Source organism: Athene noctua, chromosome 27 (genome assembly GCF_965140245.1).
Source record: "Athene noctua chromosome 27, bAthNoc1.hap1.1, whole genome shotgun sequence".
In the NCBI taxonomy this organism is placed as follows: domain Eukaryota; kingdom Metazoa; phylum Chordata; class Aves; order Strigiformes; family Strigidae; genus Athene; species Athene noctua.
The window spans coordinates 4,078,066-4,099,011 of record NC_134063.1 but is presented as its reverse complement, the minus strand read 5'-3'; the positions used below and the strand labels follow the sequence as shown (position 1 = coordinate 4,099,011).

General features: G+C 42.3%; 1 protein-coding gene across 2 annotated transcripts in view; it reads right to left on the bottom strand.

The window, feature by feature from the left end:
• Nucleotides 1-20,698, bottom strand: part of MLLT1 (MLLT1 super elongation complex subunit) — a 29,901-nt gene extending 9,203 nt beyond the window's left edge. Inside the window, exons 1-6 of one of the 2 annotated variants that reach the window (XM_074927887.1) lie at nt 20,568-20,698; nt 17,324-17,504; nt 14,480-14,562; nt 5,536-5,679; nt 3,788-3,913; nt 1,527-2,072 (exon numbers count right to left, since the gene is read on the bottom strand). In XM_074927887.1, coding sequence (XP_074783988.1) covers nt 1,527-2,072; nt 3,788-3,913; nt 5,536-5,679; nt 14,480-14,562; nt 17,324-17,504; nt 20,568-20,579 — 1,092 coding nt within the window. In that variant the 5' untranslated portion in view covers nt 20,580-20,698. The remainder of the gene's footprint in view (nt 1-1,526; nt 2,073-3,787; nt 3,914-5,535; nt 5,680-14,479; nt 14,563-17,323; nt 17,505-20,567) is intronic. The other variant, XM_074927889.1, reaches the window with a different exon arrangement.
• Nucleotides 20,699-20,946: the final 248 nt, after the last annotated feature.

The window sequence follows — 20,946 nt, the reverse complement described above, 5'->3', positions numbered from 1 at the left end:
GCCAATGCATTATGCAGTTATACCCTTAAGCTTCAAGTTCCACAGAAACCTAAGCTGATCTGACTGGCAGCTGCCACAGTTCCCCCCCCCCCCCCATCACACTGAGTATTCCTACCCTCCTCCTGGGCTAGCACTCAAATACCTCTGTCAGGCATCCAACAGACACAAGAGCTGGTGCAAGAGAGGACAGCGAAGCATACAAAGCATGGTGGGGGCAGGACAGGGCTGCAGCAGACGCTGTGGATCCACAACCACAGCTTGTGGTTTCATGGAACAGTCTAAACAGCACTATCAGCTTACAGCTGCATGGCGAGTGCCAGGGGAGGGATGACACCAAAAAAAATAACGAAGTACAAGACACTCAGGACTTCAGAGATGAGCAGAGCACAGAGCTCACAGCAAGGGCCACGTATCTGGTACAGAAATGAGGGGCTTGCCTCACACTGATGCACTTCAGGTATAAAAGTGGAGAGGAGCTAACTCTTTAATGCACAAGCAACACATTTAATCAATCTGGGAAAAAAAAATCTTTGCAGAGTAACTTGGATTAACACTTCCCAATAACCTCTTCTACTAGGAATCTTTTGCAAAAAAAAAAAAAAAAAAATCCTTTCTGAAATAAACACATCACTACTTACTGTATCATGGTGCTGATTAAATCATAACACACTGTCCCTAAAAGATTTATTCTAGTAAGACAAAACTTTCTAGAAGTGGTTGGTAGGAGGCAGTTCAAAAATTCATGTGACATTATCCTGTGAATACTGTTAGAAGGTATATGGATTCTTTATAGCAAATATAAAATATACAAGCAAAAAGTAGTGAGAGTTTAGATTTAAGTCATTGTCTTTCCCCTCCTAATTTTTTTTTTTGCCTTCTTTTGGAAAACGATTTTTAGACAGCAGAGGATAGAGGAATGTTCGTAGTTGTAAAAAGGAAAAAAATATTTAGACAGCTTTTAAAAATAGTAGTACAATAACATAATTTGTTTTATGTTTTACAGCACAACTTATTAAGGTTTAGTGGCATGTGGTTGTATTTTGAGCTTTAGCCAATAGCACATTTCTTACAGGCTATGTCAGAATAAGGTTTTCTATTTACATTTTAATACTGCTTTCTTCAGAAACAAAACTAAAATCATTTCCTCCTTTTCTGAATTAAGACCACATTCAAACACATTATGTTATCATAAGCAGGTAGAAAGAGTATCTATGCCCACTCTAGCTCTGTAAATGTCACTGCAAGGGATGAACGAGACCATAACCTTAAACTCCGACTTTTTGATAACTCTGCCTGCAGATAAATCTAAATAGAACCGCATATCTGAAATAGGAGGCAAACCAGGTAGCAATAACGATTAATGCAGATAGGATTTTCAAAGAGTTTTATTTCAGATATAACCCAGCCTAAGCATTTGCCAATCTGGTTCTCTATCTTGTCTGAGGGGATATTTCTGAACATCTTTTTCATGCAGGGATTTAAACAGCATGCTTAAAAATTCTGGTAGAGGACAAATCCCTACTCACCTCTGACTTGAAAGAAGTTTCATCCTCTGAATTCGACTCCTCCATTTCCACAGGCTTTTTGATCTCCTTGGCCTCACTTTCAGATTTTACCTTTTCCACTTTGGCATTCATCTTCTCCTTGGTTTGTTTCTTCTCTGGATATGAGGAAGACGAGGTTCTGGGAGATGTCCCTAGAATATTCTTTACCCCTTTGGAGCTACTCTTTTTTTGTTTTTTGGCACTAGGCTTTGGTGACTCCACGTTGGAGGGCCTCTTGCTGGAAGACTTTAACTCCGGCTGTGGCCCACCCTTTGGAGAAGTGTTCTCCAGTTTGGTCTCCTTCACGGCCAGTTTTGGTTCCTTGAAAGCAGCTTTTGGAGGTGCCTTCTCCTCCTTAGGCAGTTTGTTCTCAGTTGGTTTTCTGGAGGAGTCCTTCAAAGGCTTGTTTTGTTCTCTTTCAAGGTCTTTGGAGGAGTTTTTGCTCTCAGAGTCTTTTCTTGGCCTTTCTCTGTGTTCCTTGGTTACTTTGTGTGGCTTGGATGCCTTGCTACTTTCCTTGTTTGCATCCTAAAAATTCAGCAACAGAAAGAAGCAAGCTAGGTATGAAACTGAAGCTCTGCAGAGAATTATAAAACACATGCTCATAAATCACATCGTAGCATTTGTTTCATGTAGACATCCACCCACAGATGCCTAATGTACTTATCTACCTCCGAGGTAAACATCTACATTTCCCTAAAGCTGATGGACAGAAATTGACAGTAGGCACTTAAACATCTACATTAGGACAGGATGAAGCATGTTTCACAACTGCCTGTTCCTTTCCATGGTCTATAAACATCTATAGATGTTTAGTTCAGATTTCATCTGCAGGGTTAACATGTGAAGCCAGATAAGAGGAAACTCACTCTAGCTGTGTTACATGAAGTTATACTTCACATCATATTTTAGGGAGGAAAAAAAAACAAAAACCCAGCCACTAAAGAAATTTTTTTAAGGTTAAATCATGTCCATGGCAAATGCAGGTTATGTTCACAGCCTAGCCCCCAACTCACCGCATCAACCACACTGCAACTTGACAAAAATACCAAATGTCCCCACAACTATAAGAGCACCAAAGTCTCTGATATCAGCAGGCATTTAATAAGAACTTCAAGACAGCAATCGTTAGGACCTGGCCCATCCTAAGAGTCAGGTACAATGAAGGCAAAGGAGCATTTCCCTTTGCAAATTGTAGGTGAACTGGAAACACTTCTAGAAGTCTTGTGGGGAGGCACTGGAGTGTGAACGGGACACGCCGAGATGCAAACACACATGCACCTCTGAGGGCAACCTGGAGGAAGAGAAGCAGGAGACTACTGTCTCTTTAGCTACTGGCAATTTTCACCAGAGCTTGTGTCAGAGCCCTTTATTCCTCTTCTGCCTTCTCTCTTTTCTAATGCTTAATTCCTGACCAGAATTAAATCAGCCACTAACAGATAAGTCATCTTTATTCTGTTTCATAACATCAACATCAGAAAGCATGACTGAAGTGCCAGAAGTGTTTAGAGCCCTGAAGAAAATGGATATCGGAATTGAATTACACTATAAAATGAATTGCTGTTAATATTTGTGACTGCTCAGGCTGATAAAGTGTACATGATCTGCTTCAAAACACATTGCTTGTGGATTGTTTCTCCTGTATAGAATTATACAAAAATAACTTCATCACATAAGTGGAAAAAAAGAAAACTTAAGGTTCTTCTGAAGTTTCAAGAACTACATACTGCTGGAGGCAAACATCAAATCTTGAAATCGCCACTTCGACCAAGCGCAGCATATTTTATGTTCTTTACAGCACCACCCTAAGCAGTCCTGATGACAGAGGAAGTGCTGACTCTCAACTCAGCCTCGCTGCTAAGAGATGCAAGGACTTGGGATACAGCTTTACACAACAGACAGTGAAAGATCCACATCATTCACCCTCAGCATCAAGGATACAAGTCAGGGAGGACTTCTTTCAACTTTATCTGCTATAGCAGATCAGGAGGAAGATATGGTTCACCAGAAATTCCAGTCTTGGACATTTAATTTTCTGTTCAAAATTTCCCTGGAGAGAAGTCTAGCAAATCATAAAAAGGCCTCCTAAATTATGCTAAGTTCCAGACCATTAGCCAGGGAACCACAGAGTACAAGGAAGAAGGTTGCAGAATTAGAAGCAGCCAGCTGCTAAACAAGCTCTTAGTAGCAAGTCCTGAGAGCCTTCTTCACCTCAGGATGACACAAAAGCATGCTTCACCGACCTTTGACCCATGGGATGGTTTGGTCTTCTTGGGATCAGAGAAGGCAGAGAGTGGTATTGTGGGTAACATAGGATAATCGGGACTTGGCCTTGAAACAGTTTCTGCTCCTTCTGGCATTACCATTACCTAGTAATAAAGAGGAGAAAAATTTATAGAAAAGGTCGTGTGGATTATTAAGACACGATTATGTTAAGTCACTTGCTCAATTAACACACTGTTATTCATGTTTTGAATGTTTTTTCCCCTGCTTAAAAGGCCATTAAAAAATATAGGCTAGGTAATGCTCAGTTTCAAGGCAAGTCCTCAAATACAGAACATTAAAACCACAAAAAAAAGAAAGGCAACATGAAATATCAAGTATCTTTCCCAAAGGGAATGCCAGTGTTCTGAGCACAAGCAGGCAATAAAGCTCTGCACAAGAACTGTGTGTTCTGCTGCAAATGCTCTTACCCTGCAAAAGGGTAGCAAGATAAATCTGGAAGGAATGAGCAAGACTTCATCGGTTTAGGAGAAGCTGAATTCACTCATTCAGGGGAAAAAAAAAATAAAACAAAATGCAGGCCTTGGGTGTCTCCCTTGACAGGCACCAAGCACTGAGCTCCATGAAACCTTTCCTTCTTACTATATGGTCAGAATAATACCATCAAAAATTTTCACTAGATGAACAGCACCAAAAGTGATTCACAGATGAAACACCTCAATACATAAAGAATACGATAACGTACTACGAAAATCCTAGAAAGCAAACGATGTTCTAGCCACCCTATGGCTGAAAAAAGCCCCTTCCTCTTTCTGTCCAATACACAAAAGTACTGGCACGCCAAGGAAGATCTGGACAGATCAGCTTGGAACACTTGCCACTCCCGAGATTAACTATTGACAAACTTCCCCAGAACTTTTTTACTTTTTCAGGCTAGAAACATGCTTTTTCAGAAGAAAATTTTGGCCGCAATTAAGACCATCTTGAATAAAGTCCTTGAACAGATCATAATTATACATTATTATACATGGGGGTGTCTCCAAATACAGTCATGACATCCTCTGTCTGGTTAAAAACTTCATGCACTTTGTGGCTTGTACTGATTTCCTAGATCTTGCAGCTATTTGAGGATCATTTCTTTAGTCTAGCACTGCGTATTACTTTCCTAGAAGAGTTCATCCACTCTAGCAACCCGTATCTTATTGTGCCTTCAAGAGCGTACCTATTGTTTTCCTCCCACAACCATTTTCACTCTGTATCTAACACTTTTCCTTGATTTTTTTTATTTTCTAAGCCATAAGCAACTGACCTCAGGTTTAGAGGACATTTATTGACCAGGAAGCACCAAGTATTAAGCTTTCCTGTGGCAAAAATGAGGAAGGAACAGACTGGAAGCCTCTCCCTTTTCTTGAGCTTTTCTGTACTGATACAGCTCATGGCATTAGGAAGGTCACAGATAACTGTAACTGCCTGACGGACAGCACGCAACATCCACAGATCTCCATTTCCAGAGGGGTTTTACTGCTTTGATATTAATGGTCACATTTAAATTGAAAATGAAGTGCCCAATCACATCAGCAATGGTTTAGTTCTGCTTCAAGTGCTGCAGTCATATAACCAGGAGTAAAAATTGGCTGGGTCATCCTTCAGATGAACGTAGAAAACTGTAGCGTGTTGGGCTGCAGCTAAAAAGAAAGCCCAGAGCAAAACAAGATCACTACACATTTCAGTGGAACCTTTTCAGGTCTCCAGTCCCTTTGGCACTTACCCCTCCAGCCCTAATGAGCTTGCGTCTGAATTCCTTGGTGGGGTTGTTGAAAGTCAGTTTCTCACAACGAAGGTGGTTCACAGGTGGATTTCCCTCCAAATTTAAGAACAGGTCGTATGTGAAACAAACCTTTTTCGGCTCCTCCTAAAAACAAGAAAGACTTTGGGAAAACGGAAGAAGTTTGGCAAGCACGCTAAGTCAGAGGATTCAAACAGTCACTCCTGAAAATCCCAAATAAACCACTGAGTGAGTGCTGCGTTCACAGTTTTTCATCATGAGATCAGAGATAGAAATTAAAACTATTTGTGCCTAAAGCATCAGGAACTGGGGCACGGCTTTTCACTGCAAAAAGCAAAGCGCAGACAAGGATACTGACTGACAATTGTCTGGTTAAAGCTGTTCAAGTCTTCCTAGGAAAGCAGGTTCACAAGCTCTATCCACTATTCTGTTTTCACAGAAATTCAGATCCTATCTCCTTTGGGAAGCAACTGAACTGTAAGTATCAATATTAAGAAAAGCATAATCCTTTATTTAGAGAAGGAACAACTTCTGAACTCACAGGATCTCTGCGAGCACTGAGAAAAGATTAAACGCAATGGTAAAAGGATGACTCGTTTTGTAAAATCCTTTTCAATATGCATATTGCAGGGGCTGAAAGGGAAGATATCCCAGGCTTTTGAACTTTCCAAGGGCACTTTCATTGAAGAAATCCGGAGTTTGTATGCATGTTGGGGATCATCTGCGCCTCACTGGTTTTGTTCCACCTGCTGAAGCAGCACAGCAAACACTCTGCATTTGCAGTACAGAATGGAAGAAATCTCTTCCTTTTTTTTTTTTTTTTTCCCCCTCTCTCCTGGATTTGCAAATACTGCATACTACTAGTGTATTACAAATATCGATATGACATTTCCTGGTATTATCTTCTATTCCGCATTTCAAGATGAAGACTCAAAATGTGGCAAAAGAGACTCTCCAGCAAACCACACAGAGCCTTACAGTACATTCAGTATTTACATGAATGCATCCCACATGCCTCATTCAATGCGCAACATCAAGCAGCTGCACAGCAGTCTTTTCCACAATTCATATCCAGCAGCTTGATTTCCTGGTGTAGTTGCATTGTTGTATGGGAACAGACGCCGCAGGCTTCTAGCCCAAGCCATTAGATTTGCTGAAAATAGGTTGAAGCATCAAACGGCTTCAGACCACACTGATTCCTGCTGTTTGCTTGGTGGATACTAACGTCACTAAAGAAGCCATTTCTTGTACTAACTCTATCTCTAATAATAAAGTGTGGTAACCACACCTGGTTTACATCAAAACCAGTATCATAAGCTCACCTGGGAGCCAAGGGCTTGGGTCCCAACTCCCCAAACCAGGAAAGCAGACCTCTGAGCAGACACACACGATAGAATTCTCTCCCATTAACAAGCAAGAACACGCTACCACCATGAAGGGTCTTCAGACCTTCTCTTGGAAAAGTCCTGAAGAATACACACACGCTTGAAAGGGGACAATATCTACTAAAACACATGAATTCTAAGAAGAAAAGTACTTGCAAAATACATTGTCATTTTCCTCTTTTGCTACAACCGTTGTCATTAACCAAATCATTAGCGAGCTCTGCATGCGTGCGCTTACGCTGGAGTTAAAACAGCAGCTGTAGAGGGTCCCTCAAAGTCTAATAAACGTAAATGACGGATGAATAGAAATCCAAATGTGGCCTAAAAATTGGTTATAAAATGCCTTTCCTAGTGAACAACACAGAATAAATTGATCTTGGATATGTTAGCAAGAACAGGCTTTAGTCAAAAGCTGGCATGCCATCACATTATCCGAGCTCTGCTTTGTCATTTGCCTGTTTGCTTTCAGAGCAGGAGAGGGGCTGCACATTCATTTCCCTTTTACCTTGGGTATCCCATTTTTTTATATAGACTCAAAAAGCATCAGAGGACCTCCCAAATATTTATCGTACCACTGTTGATGAGCTTCCACTTTTTGTAAAATTAAAGACAGTTTTTCAATGTGATTTTTCTCCAACTCAGAGATCACGACCGCCCTGGGAACAGAGCCCTAGCCAAGTACCATGATCATTAAAATATCCTTTGTATCGTCTCAGCCCATCAGAAGTGCCCCCCCCCCCCCGCGAATAGTTAAGATTACAGCACTCCTAAAAGAACAAGTACAAAAGTCTCAAAGCAAAAAGCCGCAAATAAACATTCTTTCCTTTACTGCCTTCACTGACAGCTAATGATTACAGCTCAAGACACTCCAAAGCTTAACCCATCCGGTCCCCCCTAAAAGGTTCTTCCCTCCAAACAACCATCAAGGAGGAGGGCGGGGGGGGGGGCGTCGACAGAAAAGTTAAAAAAAAAGAAAGCCAAGGAAAATCTCTCTCAATTGACCTGGACCTACACATCCTTTAACTTTAAATAGAAAGCCACCCCGAGTCCACACTGCCATACTCGAAGCCTTTCTAAATAACATGTTGGGATTCACACATCCTGCTGCTTGGAGTTGCAATAGTGTAGGTACTTTTTCACCCACCAGCTTAGGGCCAGGCAGTCTGTTTTCATACTGCACCACCCCTTTATGTACTCCCCTGCCTGAGTAGCAACTATATGTGCAAGCCAAGCTTTACTCTTAGATTATTCCACCTTCTGATATTCAACCCCTGATGTCAACAAGTACAACTGAAAAAGGAAGAGACTTACTGTTGTTTTCTGAGACCATGAACTTTTCTAAAGGGCCTTACTTCCAAGAAAGGCTTTAGAAAGGATGGATCACACCCATTTCTAACTGGGAGATATTGCAGTTATTCAGATTAAAATTCAATTGTAAATTTGGATGTGAAATGGTTAACCTGGTATGGGATCTCTCAGCAAGCCACCTTAGAACCTCGGTTTATCTCTGCCCCTGAAATCTCAGGATGCCAGAGAAGTAAACTAGAAGTGTGTACCACAAAGCTAGGACCAAGCTTTTATTTGCAGCTGCTGTAAACTTCCCTCCATCTAGTGAATCCCCCTACTCCACCTCCAACGCTGAGTACATTATACTTTATTTTTACTGCTTTCCAGCTTCCTGTCTGCACTGACTGCCACTGCTCTGTTACAAACACTGAAGTTGCTTTATTCTTCTTCTGAGTTCTGAAGTAACGGGTTAAAGTTCTTTTGGCACTTTTCGTAAGAGGAGGAATTTTTCAAAGTCTTTTGTTAAAATTTCCTTGTCCTGTTTTTAAGGCAGGGTGTGCCCTTTGCCACTTAACACAAATCAAAAGAATTTCAGTGGTAGCGTGCGCATAAAGCTCATAAATCACTTTTAGAAAGCCATAAAACAAAATTATCTACAAAAATCTAGCACACCAAGGAAGCAGACTCGTGGTTATTCAATAACTATAACATTTAACACTACTTCCCTTCTGCCACAGATCCAGCCTGACAGAGTCATTTATCCGTAACCAGTCCATAATGTTGGTATAAATGAAAGCCCCTCTCAGGCTTGCACAACCCGTTTGACTGGTCTTCCACCCTGCTTTGAGACAGGACATTTAGAAGTGAATAGCCCAATATTAATTTTTTGAAGCAAGCAGCCTTATCTTACGGTCTGCTAACAACTCCATGAAACACCCTTATCTTTTTGAAATTCTAGGGTTAAGTAAAATAACAGAGATCAGCATTTTGGAACTCTCTCCCATCAGAAGCCTATTTGTTTGAAAATTAGGAAAATATACTCACTGCTCAAAGACAAGCATTCAGTAACCTACCAGCTCTTATAAATACATGATATGATGCTGGCAGGGCTAGTAGAGCTGCTACATTTGACCAGGCTTCCTTGCCAGGCTCTGCAATCTATTCAGCACCCAGGGGTGCCTGTTAATGTGCCACACAGAGTGGCTACTGAAACACACACACAGCCCGAGTTTTCCTGTTCTGGGCAGGAAAACAGTCTGCTCAGATAGAAGAATGGGTAAACTGATAATATGTATTCATTTATGACAGAAAAAGGTAAAAAAAAAAAAAAAAAAGATTCGCCACTCCGCAGCAGCATAAAAGAATGTGCTGCAGATTTGGTAAGTTAGATGATACAGAACAGACCTAAAAAATGTGAGCAACAAATGCTTCCACTTAAAGGCTAGACAAAATGACAAGTTTTACTCCTCCTTCCACCACTCTCAGCAACACTGAATAAACACTAACAGGTTAAATCTCCTCCTCCTTTCCTCAAACCTGTGCAAACCTTGCCTCAATAACACAGCAATTTGTTACGTAAAATCCAGTGTCTCATGCAAACACTCAACAACCTTCCTTAGGAGTATTTCACAAGCCAATACCTTCCCGACGGCACAGTCCTGACACGCAGCTCTAATTGATCTCCAGTTTCACCTTCCCTGTCCTACCCACGTACAATGCCTGAGTTCCTACTTTGAAACGCAAGTAATTTTTCCCTTCTCCAGTTATTTTCCTAGGTATTTTATATATCACACCTATAAATACTGCAGAAGGGGTAGAATGTTTTTATTTTGAACCTAACAGGAAAAATCAAATGGATTTCTCTGCTTTTTTGGCTTATCTCCTTTTTCACTAATAGAAAACGCTCAAGTTACATGTATCCATTATGTAAATACTGGAAGCCTTTTATCTCTAGCACTGAAATTGGGAGGTAATATCTTTAAAAGAGACTTTAATACAGCATTTTATCCATGTTGCATTAATATCATCTGCCTTGTACCAGAATAGCATGAAAGTATACTAGACCTTTAGCTTTTGTGCGTGTGCGTGGGGGTGATCTAATTTGATTAGGATGCAAAATGTAACGGGATGAATACCAAAGTCATACCTGTATTACAGCCTCAAGATTACAACATATAGCCACTATAAGAGATGTATTTTGGAGACAACAAGGCCATGAAAAACAGTCTCAAGACTGTTGAAATTGAGTGGGGGAGAGGGGTGGAGAAGAGCAGTAGAAAAACAACACATTTATTGTACCCACTTTGTATTGATTCAAGCACCAGAAGCCACTAACAGCAGCCCTCATTATAGGAAGGAACACAAAGGTTTTAGAAATAAAAATAGCATACCAACATTTTCAGCTCAACAATCCCAAATGATCCACTATCATTAGTCAACTGTGCTTTTAAAAGCTTTCTCATTCAACCTGCTGAGACCTGGCATTTGTTTTTCAGGTTCAGTTACAGAGGCAAAGGCTCTAGCAGGCCACCAGTATCAAAAGAGCCCGCAAGTCCTGTGGCCTGTAGAGACCACTGCAACTCTCTAGAAAGCTCAGATACACAAATTGCTCAGGTCACAGCAATATGCAAAATAAATATTCTGTAATTCAAATGACAAGCCTGAGAAAGCACCTACTTATTGAGGAACTGAATTACAGCACAGGAAGGACAAATGCAAGCCAGCAAGGCGTAACTATGTTCGTAGAGGGTAAGAACAGGCTCTTGCATCTTTTTTAATACTCTGCTGACACTTCCCTGTCTGACAGAAAGGCATCAAAAGCTTCAGTGGTGCCAACAGCACTGACTCTCCTACTCCAAAGAGACAACAACGATGACAAGAAGAGAGTACTCCAACACAAAGGGTTAATGGGCAGTTTTTTGCAGTTGTCTAAAAAAAAAAATCCCCAGTGAAGTTCATTGAAACCATTCTTAATCCATTCTTAGTAAAACTGTTCCTTAGCAGTGAACAGGCCCGTGTTTCTTTAGCCAAAGCAAAGAGTACACTGGCTCTGACAACCACTATTTATCATCCTAGTAACAAATTAGAACAGGGAAAGGAAACAGCTAAGAAAGGAGGCTTAAACGGTGGAAAAAAAAAAAAAATTCAGCCAGCCATGGCAAAGATCAACCTCCACAGATCAGTTTACGCCCTCTTGGAATCCTTTTTCTTCTCACCTCCACAAAGCTAAACATGCATCAATAAACAAATCCCAAAGCCGTTGCAACTCTTGTTTCAACCGAGAGGACACACATCAACAAACACGTGCTAGAATGTAGGGAGCATATGGCCAGAAAGACCCACCCGACTCCTCCTGTCCAGCCACCTACGAAACAGCATTTTCTACCCAATCTCTGAATCAATCCATAACATCTACTTCAAAAGAGTCACTCAAGGATGAGTCCCAAATGCTGTAATCAATTCAGGCAAATTCAGAACAATGTATGCTCTACACACAACAGCTGATCCTCACCAGCATCAACAGGTTTAGAGATTGGAGTGAACATATGGTCTTGAAGTAGTAAAGACTTATTTGGTGCTTTAATGTCATATTCTTTAATGCAGGAGAAAATCAGCTGTAGTCTAACGGCTTTGCTATTTCTCCACCTCCTTCCCAATCTCTTTCATTTCTACTGTATCCCAGTCTTTGCTTATCTTTTGTCTTTGCACTTCCATCTCTGCTGAAGTATTTACCTCTTACATTTCCTTCAACTCCACTTACTGAAAATAATCATAGCTCTTAACATTTCAAGATGGCACTATCACCGGGCAACAGTGGTCAGAGGAGCCAAATTCTTCACATCATCAGGCAGATTCTAAGCTTCCAGCAATCATAAGTACTGTGCTTAACTTCCAAATGTGCAGAGAATGTAACATTTGCTGACATAAGAACAGAAAAATTGCTTTAAAGCAGCAAAAGCAAATTTCAAACAACTTCAGTACAGCTCATGTATTTCAAGTTCACGGCTGAACCTGGGAACGTGTCTCTGTTGAAATGATGTGCTGGAATATGGCAGCTATCACGTCTTCCTTCAACCACCACTTGCCCCAATTTAATAATGGGAGGCGCTGTTTGAAACTCCTTAATTAGTTAATTTGTCAATCAGCTTAAAAGTGGAAAAGAAATTCTCCATAATGCATGCATCTAAAAACCAGGGCAAACACGAGCATTTTGAAGATCTGCAGTTTGAAAACAAGTCTGTAATTAAACCTGTTCTCCTATTTATTTTTCATGTTTCTGAAGACCAAAATGCCAAAACCAGACCGCCTTCTCCTGAATTAACTGCTACTTCCATTGTTTCCACTAACAGAGACCACCTATTTCCCTTATTTATAAAAGCCATCCTATCCCCAATGCTAGAAAGAGCAACTACAGAGTCACGTGTTTATACAAACAATGAGAAGTGATGACCTCGGCGGGTGTGAAATCAAGCTATATTCAGAAAAGCTGCCAGTTCCATATTCTGCGAGGAGCATACGAATATAAGGGACGGAGAGAAAGACAGCTGACAAACGCAGATGACAGTCAATGCAAACAAGTGCACCTACAAAAAAAATACAGGAGAGGCAGAAATGAGAGAGAAGGATCTGAGGACCTGTGAAAGACAAAGCCAGAGACCTGCAGAAAGGCCAGCCTGAGAGAAGACCGGGTGAAAAAAAGGAAAGAAAAATAAAAGGTAGGAGTAGAAACAAAACATAGTTCACCCATCACAGTCATTCAAGATTCCCTTTACAAGAAATGGGCACGGAAAAGTTCACATTTTTTGGTCAGGAATGTAAAGGTAGATTTTGAACCTGAATTAAGCCAGCATACAGTTTCCTGATTTCCATTCAAAACCTCAGAAAAGCTACCAGAAGTCAAACTTACTTTTAAGCTGTTGAGGGTTGGGTTGGTTTTTTTTTTTTTTTTTTTTTGCATTCAAGTCATAGTTTTCAGTGTTTGCCAAGAAGGCTGCTTCTATCAACAACTTTCATCCCCTGCTCTCTAACTGCCATTTCTCTTCACATCCTTTTGGTTTACCCCACCCACCCAAAAGAAAGTTGTGGGCAAAACGTTCCCAGGTTTAGAAGACAAGTCTTCTTGGGGTTCAGTCTCGTTATTTGAGCCTATATTACTCAAACTCGTAAAGTGGGGTAAGAGCAATGTGGTAGGCCAGAAAACAAACTAAAATGTTACTTAATTCACAAAATGACCCTGTCAGGAGAGTATACTGTGTTAGACTGAGGCGAGAAGGAAATGATGGACAGATATGTTTGTGGGAGGTACAATGGGAAAGACACTGAGAAGCTAAATAACGGGAGGTTGTTATGTGTGGTCTGCTGTCAACAAAACCTGGGGTAATGGCTTGTGCTGGGAGGGCTGAGAGCATACATTATAGTGATGTGGCTTAATGGTCAAATTTTTAGTTTATCTAGGTTCCCTCTTAGGGATAATAAGCAGAATATTGTTTTTTTATTTATGTAGTAATCAAAACCAGAAAGATTCGGTATTCATGTTTAACAAAACAATTTATCTGAAACTGAAACAAGTGCCCAAATCCCTATTTTCATAACCTTCTTCAAGTCATGTAGCATGTGACCTTTGTGGCAAGACTTAAAGCAAGCAGTAAATCCCAAATTTTAACTTTCATACACTTGTTGGCAACGCATCTTAAGCCTTAAAATATTCAGTTTTTTCTTTTTGGAAGAGTATTGAACCAGAACAACAATATTTTTAACACAGCTGTAAATACTTGTCCTATATATGCAAATGTCTGTCTTGGGCCTATACAAATTTTATACCTGTACAGTTAATTTAGTAAGATTACAAATTTTAAAAAATTGGATTTTTTTAATATATTGTCAGTCAACACGGTATTTACAAATGTTCATAAAAATGAGTGGTTTGTGCTTATTTACTTCCCTATTTGCATCAAATATTTTAAACTGCTTTAGTGATAGCCATGCTGGAGAAGCTTGTTACAAGTGGTACAATCTGTTCAGAATCTCTAGGACCACCACACTGTCCTGATATTACCTTTCTATACTATTCCATTTCTGCCAAAAGCTTTCTTTTGAAGTCTGGCAGGAGCTTCCAACTCCCAGTTAAATTCTATTTATTAGACTAATAAAAAACACACACATAAAACAGTCACATAATTTAGTGTCTTTCTGTCAGGCAGTTTCAGGCTCTGGCACAGCTCAAAACAATTAGAAGACCAGAAATCAGATTCTACCTTATTTTTGAAGTGCACTTCAATGGGCATAATGAAGCCTGCGTAGCCAGACTCCTCCACTTTGTAAGGGGGCTCCTTGCACACTGAAAAGAGAATAGACAAATGTTAACTTTGAATATAATGCAACTTAATCTGAGCAAAAAAGGAGTGGCAAGATGAGAAATGGGCCTCTGATGACTCAGGTCACAATTTAAAACGCTGACCTTTGGGGAGAAAAAACCACCAAAATAAGATGGTGGTCATAGGCTTAGTTAAGAACATGAAAATCTGTTCTTAGCTCCTCCCATGGAAAGGAAACATAAAACACTCCACGCCAGAGTCTCCATGAGATTCTTCCCCCCCCCTTTTGCAGCGAGATACAATTACATTTCTGTGCTGTTCCACAACAATGCAAACTGCCGGTTAAAGCCATCTTGCAAAAAAAGGCAAAGACCCAAAAGGTGGGAATTGGAACAGCACAGAGAGGTAAGATTTACTTTGATGCCCATATTTATTAATCAAAACACTGTACCATACAAGTGGATCTTTTTTTTTTTTTTTTTTTTTTTTCCCCCCTTGAACTGCTCTCCTGCAATGCTTAATCTTCATAATTACGTAACGGCCACACCGCAAGCTGCTTCACCCAAACGTCCTAACAAACCTGAAGGGCAGGTAAGCACTGCTATTTATTTCACATACAAGGAAATGGAGAAAGGTTAAACCGTTTGCCCCTAAGGTCACCGTGCTGCTTGCTGCAGAAACATCGATTACAAAAGTTAATCGCTTCCAAGAAATTAGTCTGCGTGCTTCCTGCCTCAGTTCCCCCTGTCCCTCTACCTGTCGTATCTTCATGCTACTGAATCCTTCCCATCATCTACCACTGCATTTCAGTACAGCGACAGCCAACTCGAAGGATTCCAGGATCATTTATTTGGCCATGACATAGCTACACGTAACAGCTGCCAGAAGAAACATGAGACCAGCACAGATATTCTCCCTCTCAGGAACCGGATGCACTTGCATATAATTTATGCACTACAATATATGTAAATAAAGTCAATTAAGTAATTAGAGGAATTCAGTGCAAATCTTTTTACTTTCTGTAAATTATTCCAAGTAATTAATATGATTAGGAAACAGTACCTCAAACCTAAAAAACACACAAGTTATTTTCCTTTTAATGTAGATATATTATCTGCAGCTCTAAGCACTTCTACCCTCATTAAGGTGCTAGAAAGCAGTCCTCAAAATTCAACTGTGAAAAAAGAGCCTATCTAAAAATAATAAAAATCTCAAGACTTGCTTTAACTTGAATTTCATGTAAGAACCCTATCATTTCGGGGAAAAAGCCTAAAACCAAACAACAGTGCCAATATGGCAGCAGGAAGCTTAAGACTATCTGCCAAGCAGCCTTTGTTCCTTTGCCACTCTAACAAATTAAAATTACTACACAAGCAATCTGCTAGCAGCACAGGCCTACCTTCACCAGTAGATTCTGCTACAAGTATGAGCGATCCATCTGAAGAAACCCTTCAAACAATTCTAGAAATAGTATGCATATGCCGTACCATTTATGTACAACCCAGACACACTTTGGTCAAAAGCAAGCTGGCATGATGAGCAAGCTTAAAAAAAAAAATGATGCAAAACCTAGAGATCCAAAAAAAAGAACCTCTTTGAAGGTAAGATGATACGGCAACCGACTGAGCAAAGACCACGTACTATCCCAACACGGTTGTTTGTAATAAAGTAATTACACCAGATGACAAGAGTTGTAGCACAGCAGATTGTAACTTTTATTCCATAAATTAGCTTTCAGCTCAGTACCGCACTTGTTTATCATTCATCCGTTTTACTACATCAATCTGAAGGAGATATTATTAACATACAGACTAGATTCACACCCTTATGAGCTGAACACCTTCGAGTTACTTTCCACTGTGGACTCTCACAAATAGCCAGTGTAGCAGGTAGCCCTAAGACTTCCTGCATGACCAGCGGTCTTCCAAATATTTCAAAGAATGCACATGACGAAGTAATTCACAGCACTACTCTTAGGCAGCCAGCGTTCCTTGTAACACTTCACGGCCGTAACGCTGCAGATGCAGTTACACAACCGTAAGCAGATCTAACTCTGTGCTGCTGCCGAAAAGGGCAATTCCTGCTCCTCCACCTCAACCTGCATTCCTGCTGCCCCGTGCCAAGAATAAGGTTCATGTTGCTGCACAGTCAGAAAGAGGAAAGAACAGATCCAGCAGAAAATAAACGCTACAATCTGTATTCTCTCCCCAGCCACGCTGACTGCACAGCGCTTGCACACGTACGTGCAGCTGGAACGTACAGCCACTGGCGAAGAGACAACCACCACCTCCTCAGCATCACCCATTTCTGCTGAGTTAATGCTACCTGAACTGGCACCCGAGACTAGAAATTGCAGGAATCCTGATAGCTACTTAATGATCAGTGCAAAAGTCTACACACTCCAGTACGTATATGAGCATCTCTCACCAGTCACATGCTTCCAGCTTGTGTTGGCAAATACTAACAAATCAAACCCATCCTTCCCATTTTGTCACATGAATTATCTTCTGCTGTCACTGTCTTGAGAATCTGCATGTACTAATGCTTAAATAAGAGGAGAAAGCATCTCACCTCCAGCCCTTTCAGCAGAAGAAAGGTCCCATTCTCCCTGACCTTCCTCAAACAAAGACGGTAAAGGTTAAAGCTGAAGTGCACGCAACGTATATTTTGCTCCTCTTTAAAGAGATATTTTACAGAACAGTGACAGTCCAAGACAACCTTGACTTGCACAGTGCTCTTTCATACAGAGAAGACATAATAATGTATCTTCAACAATGCACTCACCTCGCTTGGGTTTTGGGAAGCTCTCATGTAGTCGAAAGACCACCCTTTCCACAAAATGCTGGATGTCACACTGCTCCGGGCCACGGACAAACACCATCCAGTCATGAGTAAACCCTTCAGTGGTGGGCTTTTTCCGCAGTTGGGCTCGGTGCCCCAGCTCCAATTTTACTTGAACCGTGCACTGTTTTAGGACAGAGGTAAGACCATAAGCAAAACGAAACAGCTTACACGTTATGCATAACGTTGAGCCCCACCGACAGAAGATGCTAGATCACCGCAGGGGAGGAATACAACAGCCTCCACAGAGAGATTAGTCTTATTGTGAAAACGACAGTGTTGTCAACAGAAAAGGTATCATAAAAACAGCTCCTAGCAGCATTTCATACCTATTTTCTTCCTAATATTAGCATTGCAGAGAACACAGCTTTGGAAGAGGGATAGGTTTATCTGCTTCACTTATCATATAAATTGCCAAAGTCCTAATTGCGGAATCCTTATTTCTAGAAAGTGTCAGAGACAGAACTTGATGTTCACAGCTTACAGAATTCACAACACTGACAGAAAACTAATCTGAAAACCGGAAAAATTAGATCATGAATTGGTGGTTTATGATATTCTCTAGAATATGTAATCCATTAGAATAAAACTGAGATGCTCCTTGTATTCTTTTAAATATATTTTCTTAGTGCACTTTTAAAGACCAAATTAACATATAGAATGCCTGCACAGTATCCAACACTAAAATGACCTAATTCTGATTTCTCCCGAATCCTCCTCTAATCATTGAGTAACAGAGGTGTATTCAATGTCTTACTCGAGGCACAAAAATCCCATTAAATGTCTTAAAAAACAGATTAAATTAATTGTGAAGATCCACATATTTTTGCAGACTCCACAGTCAGAAGCAAGCAAATGAATTAAACAGATGTAACAGAGGAAAGGCAAACATGATTCAGACACAAGTTAAAGCGAGCAAATCTTAGAGCAAGATTTGTAGAGACGGAATAACACCTGAGGTATCCAACTACTTACTAATTTTGTGCATATACGTTACACAAACTAAACCAGCAGCACAGCAATCTGAAACCAAACCCATCAAAATCCAGCTTCAGCAACTGGAGGGTTATAAGAAAAAGAGCTCATTTTTAGCCCTTACCCCCTTCTTCACCTAAGACTTGAAAATAAACATTTTATTCTTTCTGTCAGTTCTCAGTTACCATTGGGAAAGGCAACACTGTCAGTACCTATTTTACAGGTGGACACAGAGCCAAACCGAGGGCATGATGTGAGACAATGAACACGGAAAGAGAAAGCTTCCCAAGCTCCAGACAAATGTTGAGGAAAAGTATTATCCCCATTTTCCCACTGCAGAACTGCAGCAAGGAGTACAACCATGATTAACGCTCAAAAAATATTTTGCATGTCCAACCTGACATTTTATGGGAATGTGATTTTCAGAGCGTGGTTAATACTTCCTGGAAAAGCTTAAGTCACTCAATCTCGGTATTCTCTTCTTTGTAAAAAGATCACACAGGAGGTCTACAGGGTTACCAGGCATCAAAGCTCGACCTCCCAAATTGCAGTCCAGTTCTAATTTCAACTATAAGCCTTAACACACGCTTTCAGGCAGTTGTCTTTATAGCAAAATACCTTCAGCTGCCATTCAACACATCAATTACAAGACTCAGGGACAAACTCATCTAATTAATTGCTTCACTGGTATTACTGCAACATTTCTTGAGGTTACCTTCCTCTGCAAGTTCTCTTGGCGGGCCATTTTTTCCCGTTCTGCACTTTAGGGCTTATCTACACTGGCTCCATCTCGCTCCTGTGCTAAAAATGAAGGTACACGGCTGTCTGTTCTTTCATGTCGTATTAAGGAATAAGAAAAAAGGCAAGGTGTGTTTCACTCAAAGCACAGCAGTCCACCGCAGGAGAGAAGAGCATTATGTGGAGGCCGTCTGCCTAAATCCCAGGCTCACATAGGAGGGTGCTTGCAGGCCTGCTTTATCTGGGATACTTCCCACAGCGTTCACGCAACCGTTCACATCAACTGAGCCAGTCTGTTCTGCAGCTTCACGTTATCGATTCCATAATTACCCTTTAAATTGTGCTACTGTTGCCAGTTACTACCCCTCTCCAGAGAAGTGCAAATGAGTGCCAGTCTACAGAATTTGCCTTTCTAGTTGAAAAGGCTGAGAAATTTTAGCTGAGAAACAGATGGGACTATGTGGAAGAGAACAAAATTAAACATAAGAGAGAACTGTTTAACTGAGAGCGAAAGTTGTACTTGCTATACTCTTCACATATCGGTCCAATTAACAATCGCTACGAATTAAGCCAGAAGTTGAAACACATTTGAAAATAAGATCTCCCAACATAACAAACATCCAAAGTTGCTCCACTGAAAATGGAGGGTTTTTTTCTTTTTTTCCAAGCGTGTCTCCCAACAAAGGGAAATCAGGATCCTATTCAAACAATTTGTAATAATACAAAGGAGTCTGCTTTTCAACTTCTCAATAAACATTCTGAAGGCTGCTCTGGTTTTTTGTTTGATGTGCTAATTGCCCGAAAGCCATAACCGGTTTCCATTCGCTCTCCTCTGGCTTGATTATTCAAAGGATAGCGGGGCTCACCTCCTGAACCTCAGGCCCGTGGGTAACCTGGGACCAGCTCGCACGCACTCGCACACAAAAGGCCCGAGCCAGGCTGCCCTACATCACCTCAGGTAAACTTCCCGCATCCATCCCCGCCCGCCGCAGCGCGGCAGCGGCCCGGCCGCTACCAGCCGGCTTCCCACCGCCTCCCCGGAGCGGCAATAACTCTCTCGGTGGCATTAACCCTTCGCGCCGCGGCTGAGGGGGGTAGGGACGCCGGCACCACCCCTCCCCGTCAATAAGCCCGGGCAGGAATTTGCGGGAAATGCTGCTGCCACCCCCCGCCGCGGGCGAGGCTGCAGCGCGGCCGCCCATGAAGGGGCGAGGGCTGAGCAACATCCCCCCCTCCCCAAAAAGGGGGTGTGGGGAGGGGGTGTGCCTCCGCCAAGGTGGCGGGGGACGGTGCCCCCCAGCACCACCGGGGGGAATCACCCCCCCCTCCCCGATGCAGGGCCCCCTCCCGCGGTGCAGGGGGGGCCCGGCCCCTCCCACGCGTGCCCCCCGCGCGCAGGGGGGAGGGAGGGGTGGCGCCGAGGGGCCCCACCCCCGCGGCAGCGCGGCAGGGCGGGCGCCGCCGCTCCCCTCACCTGATTGTCCATGGCTGGGCGCAGCGCCGCGGGCCCCGCTCGCTCGCTCGCTCCCGCCGCGGCGGTCTCGCTGGCCGGTCGGCGGGGGGGGGTCTCCTTCCCCCCCTCTCTTTCCCCCCCCTCTACGAGCGAAGCCGCTCTCCGTCCCCCCCCACCCCCCTCCCCGCCGCCTCGGCCGCCGCCGCCGCCTCCTCGGTCGCGGCCCCTCACGGCCCCGCCGCCGCCGCTCGCCTCATTGTGTGTCACTCACAGGCACCAGCCCCGCCACCCCCCCGGCGCCCGCCCCGCGGAACCGGAAACCGACGCCACCAGAGAGGCACCCGCCCGCCGCCAATGGCCGCGCCGCCTCACGCCTGGGGGCGGGGCTTCCGCCCGGGCG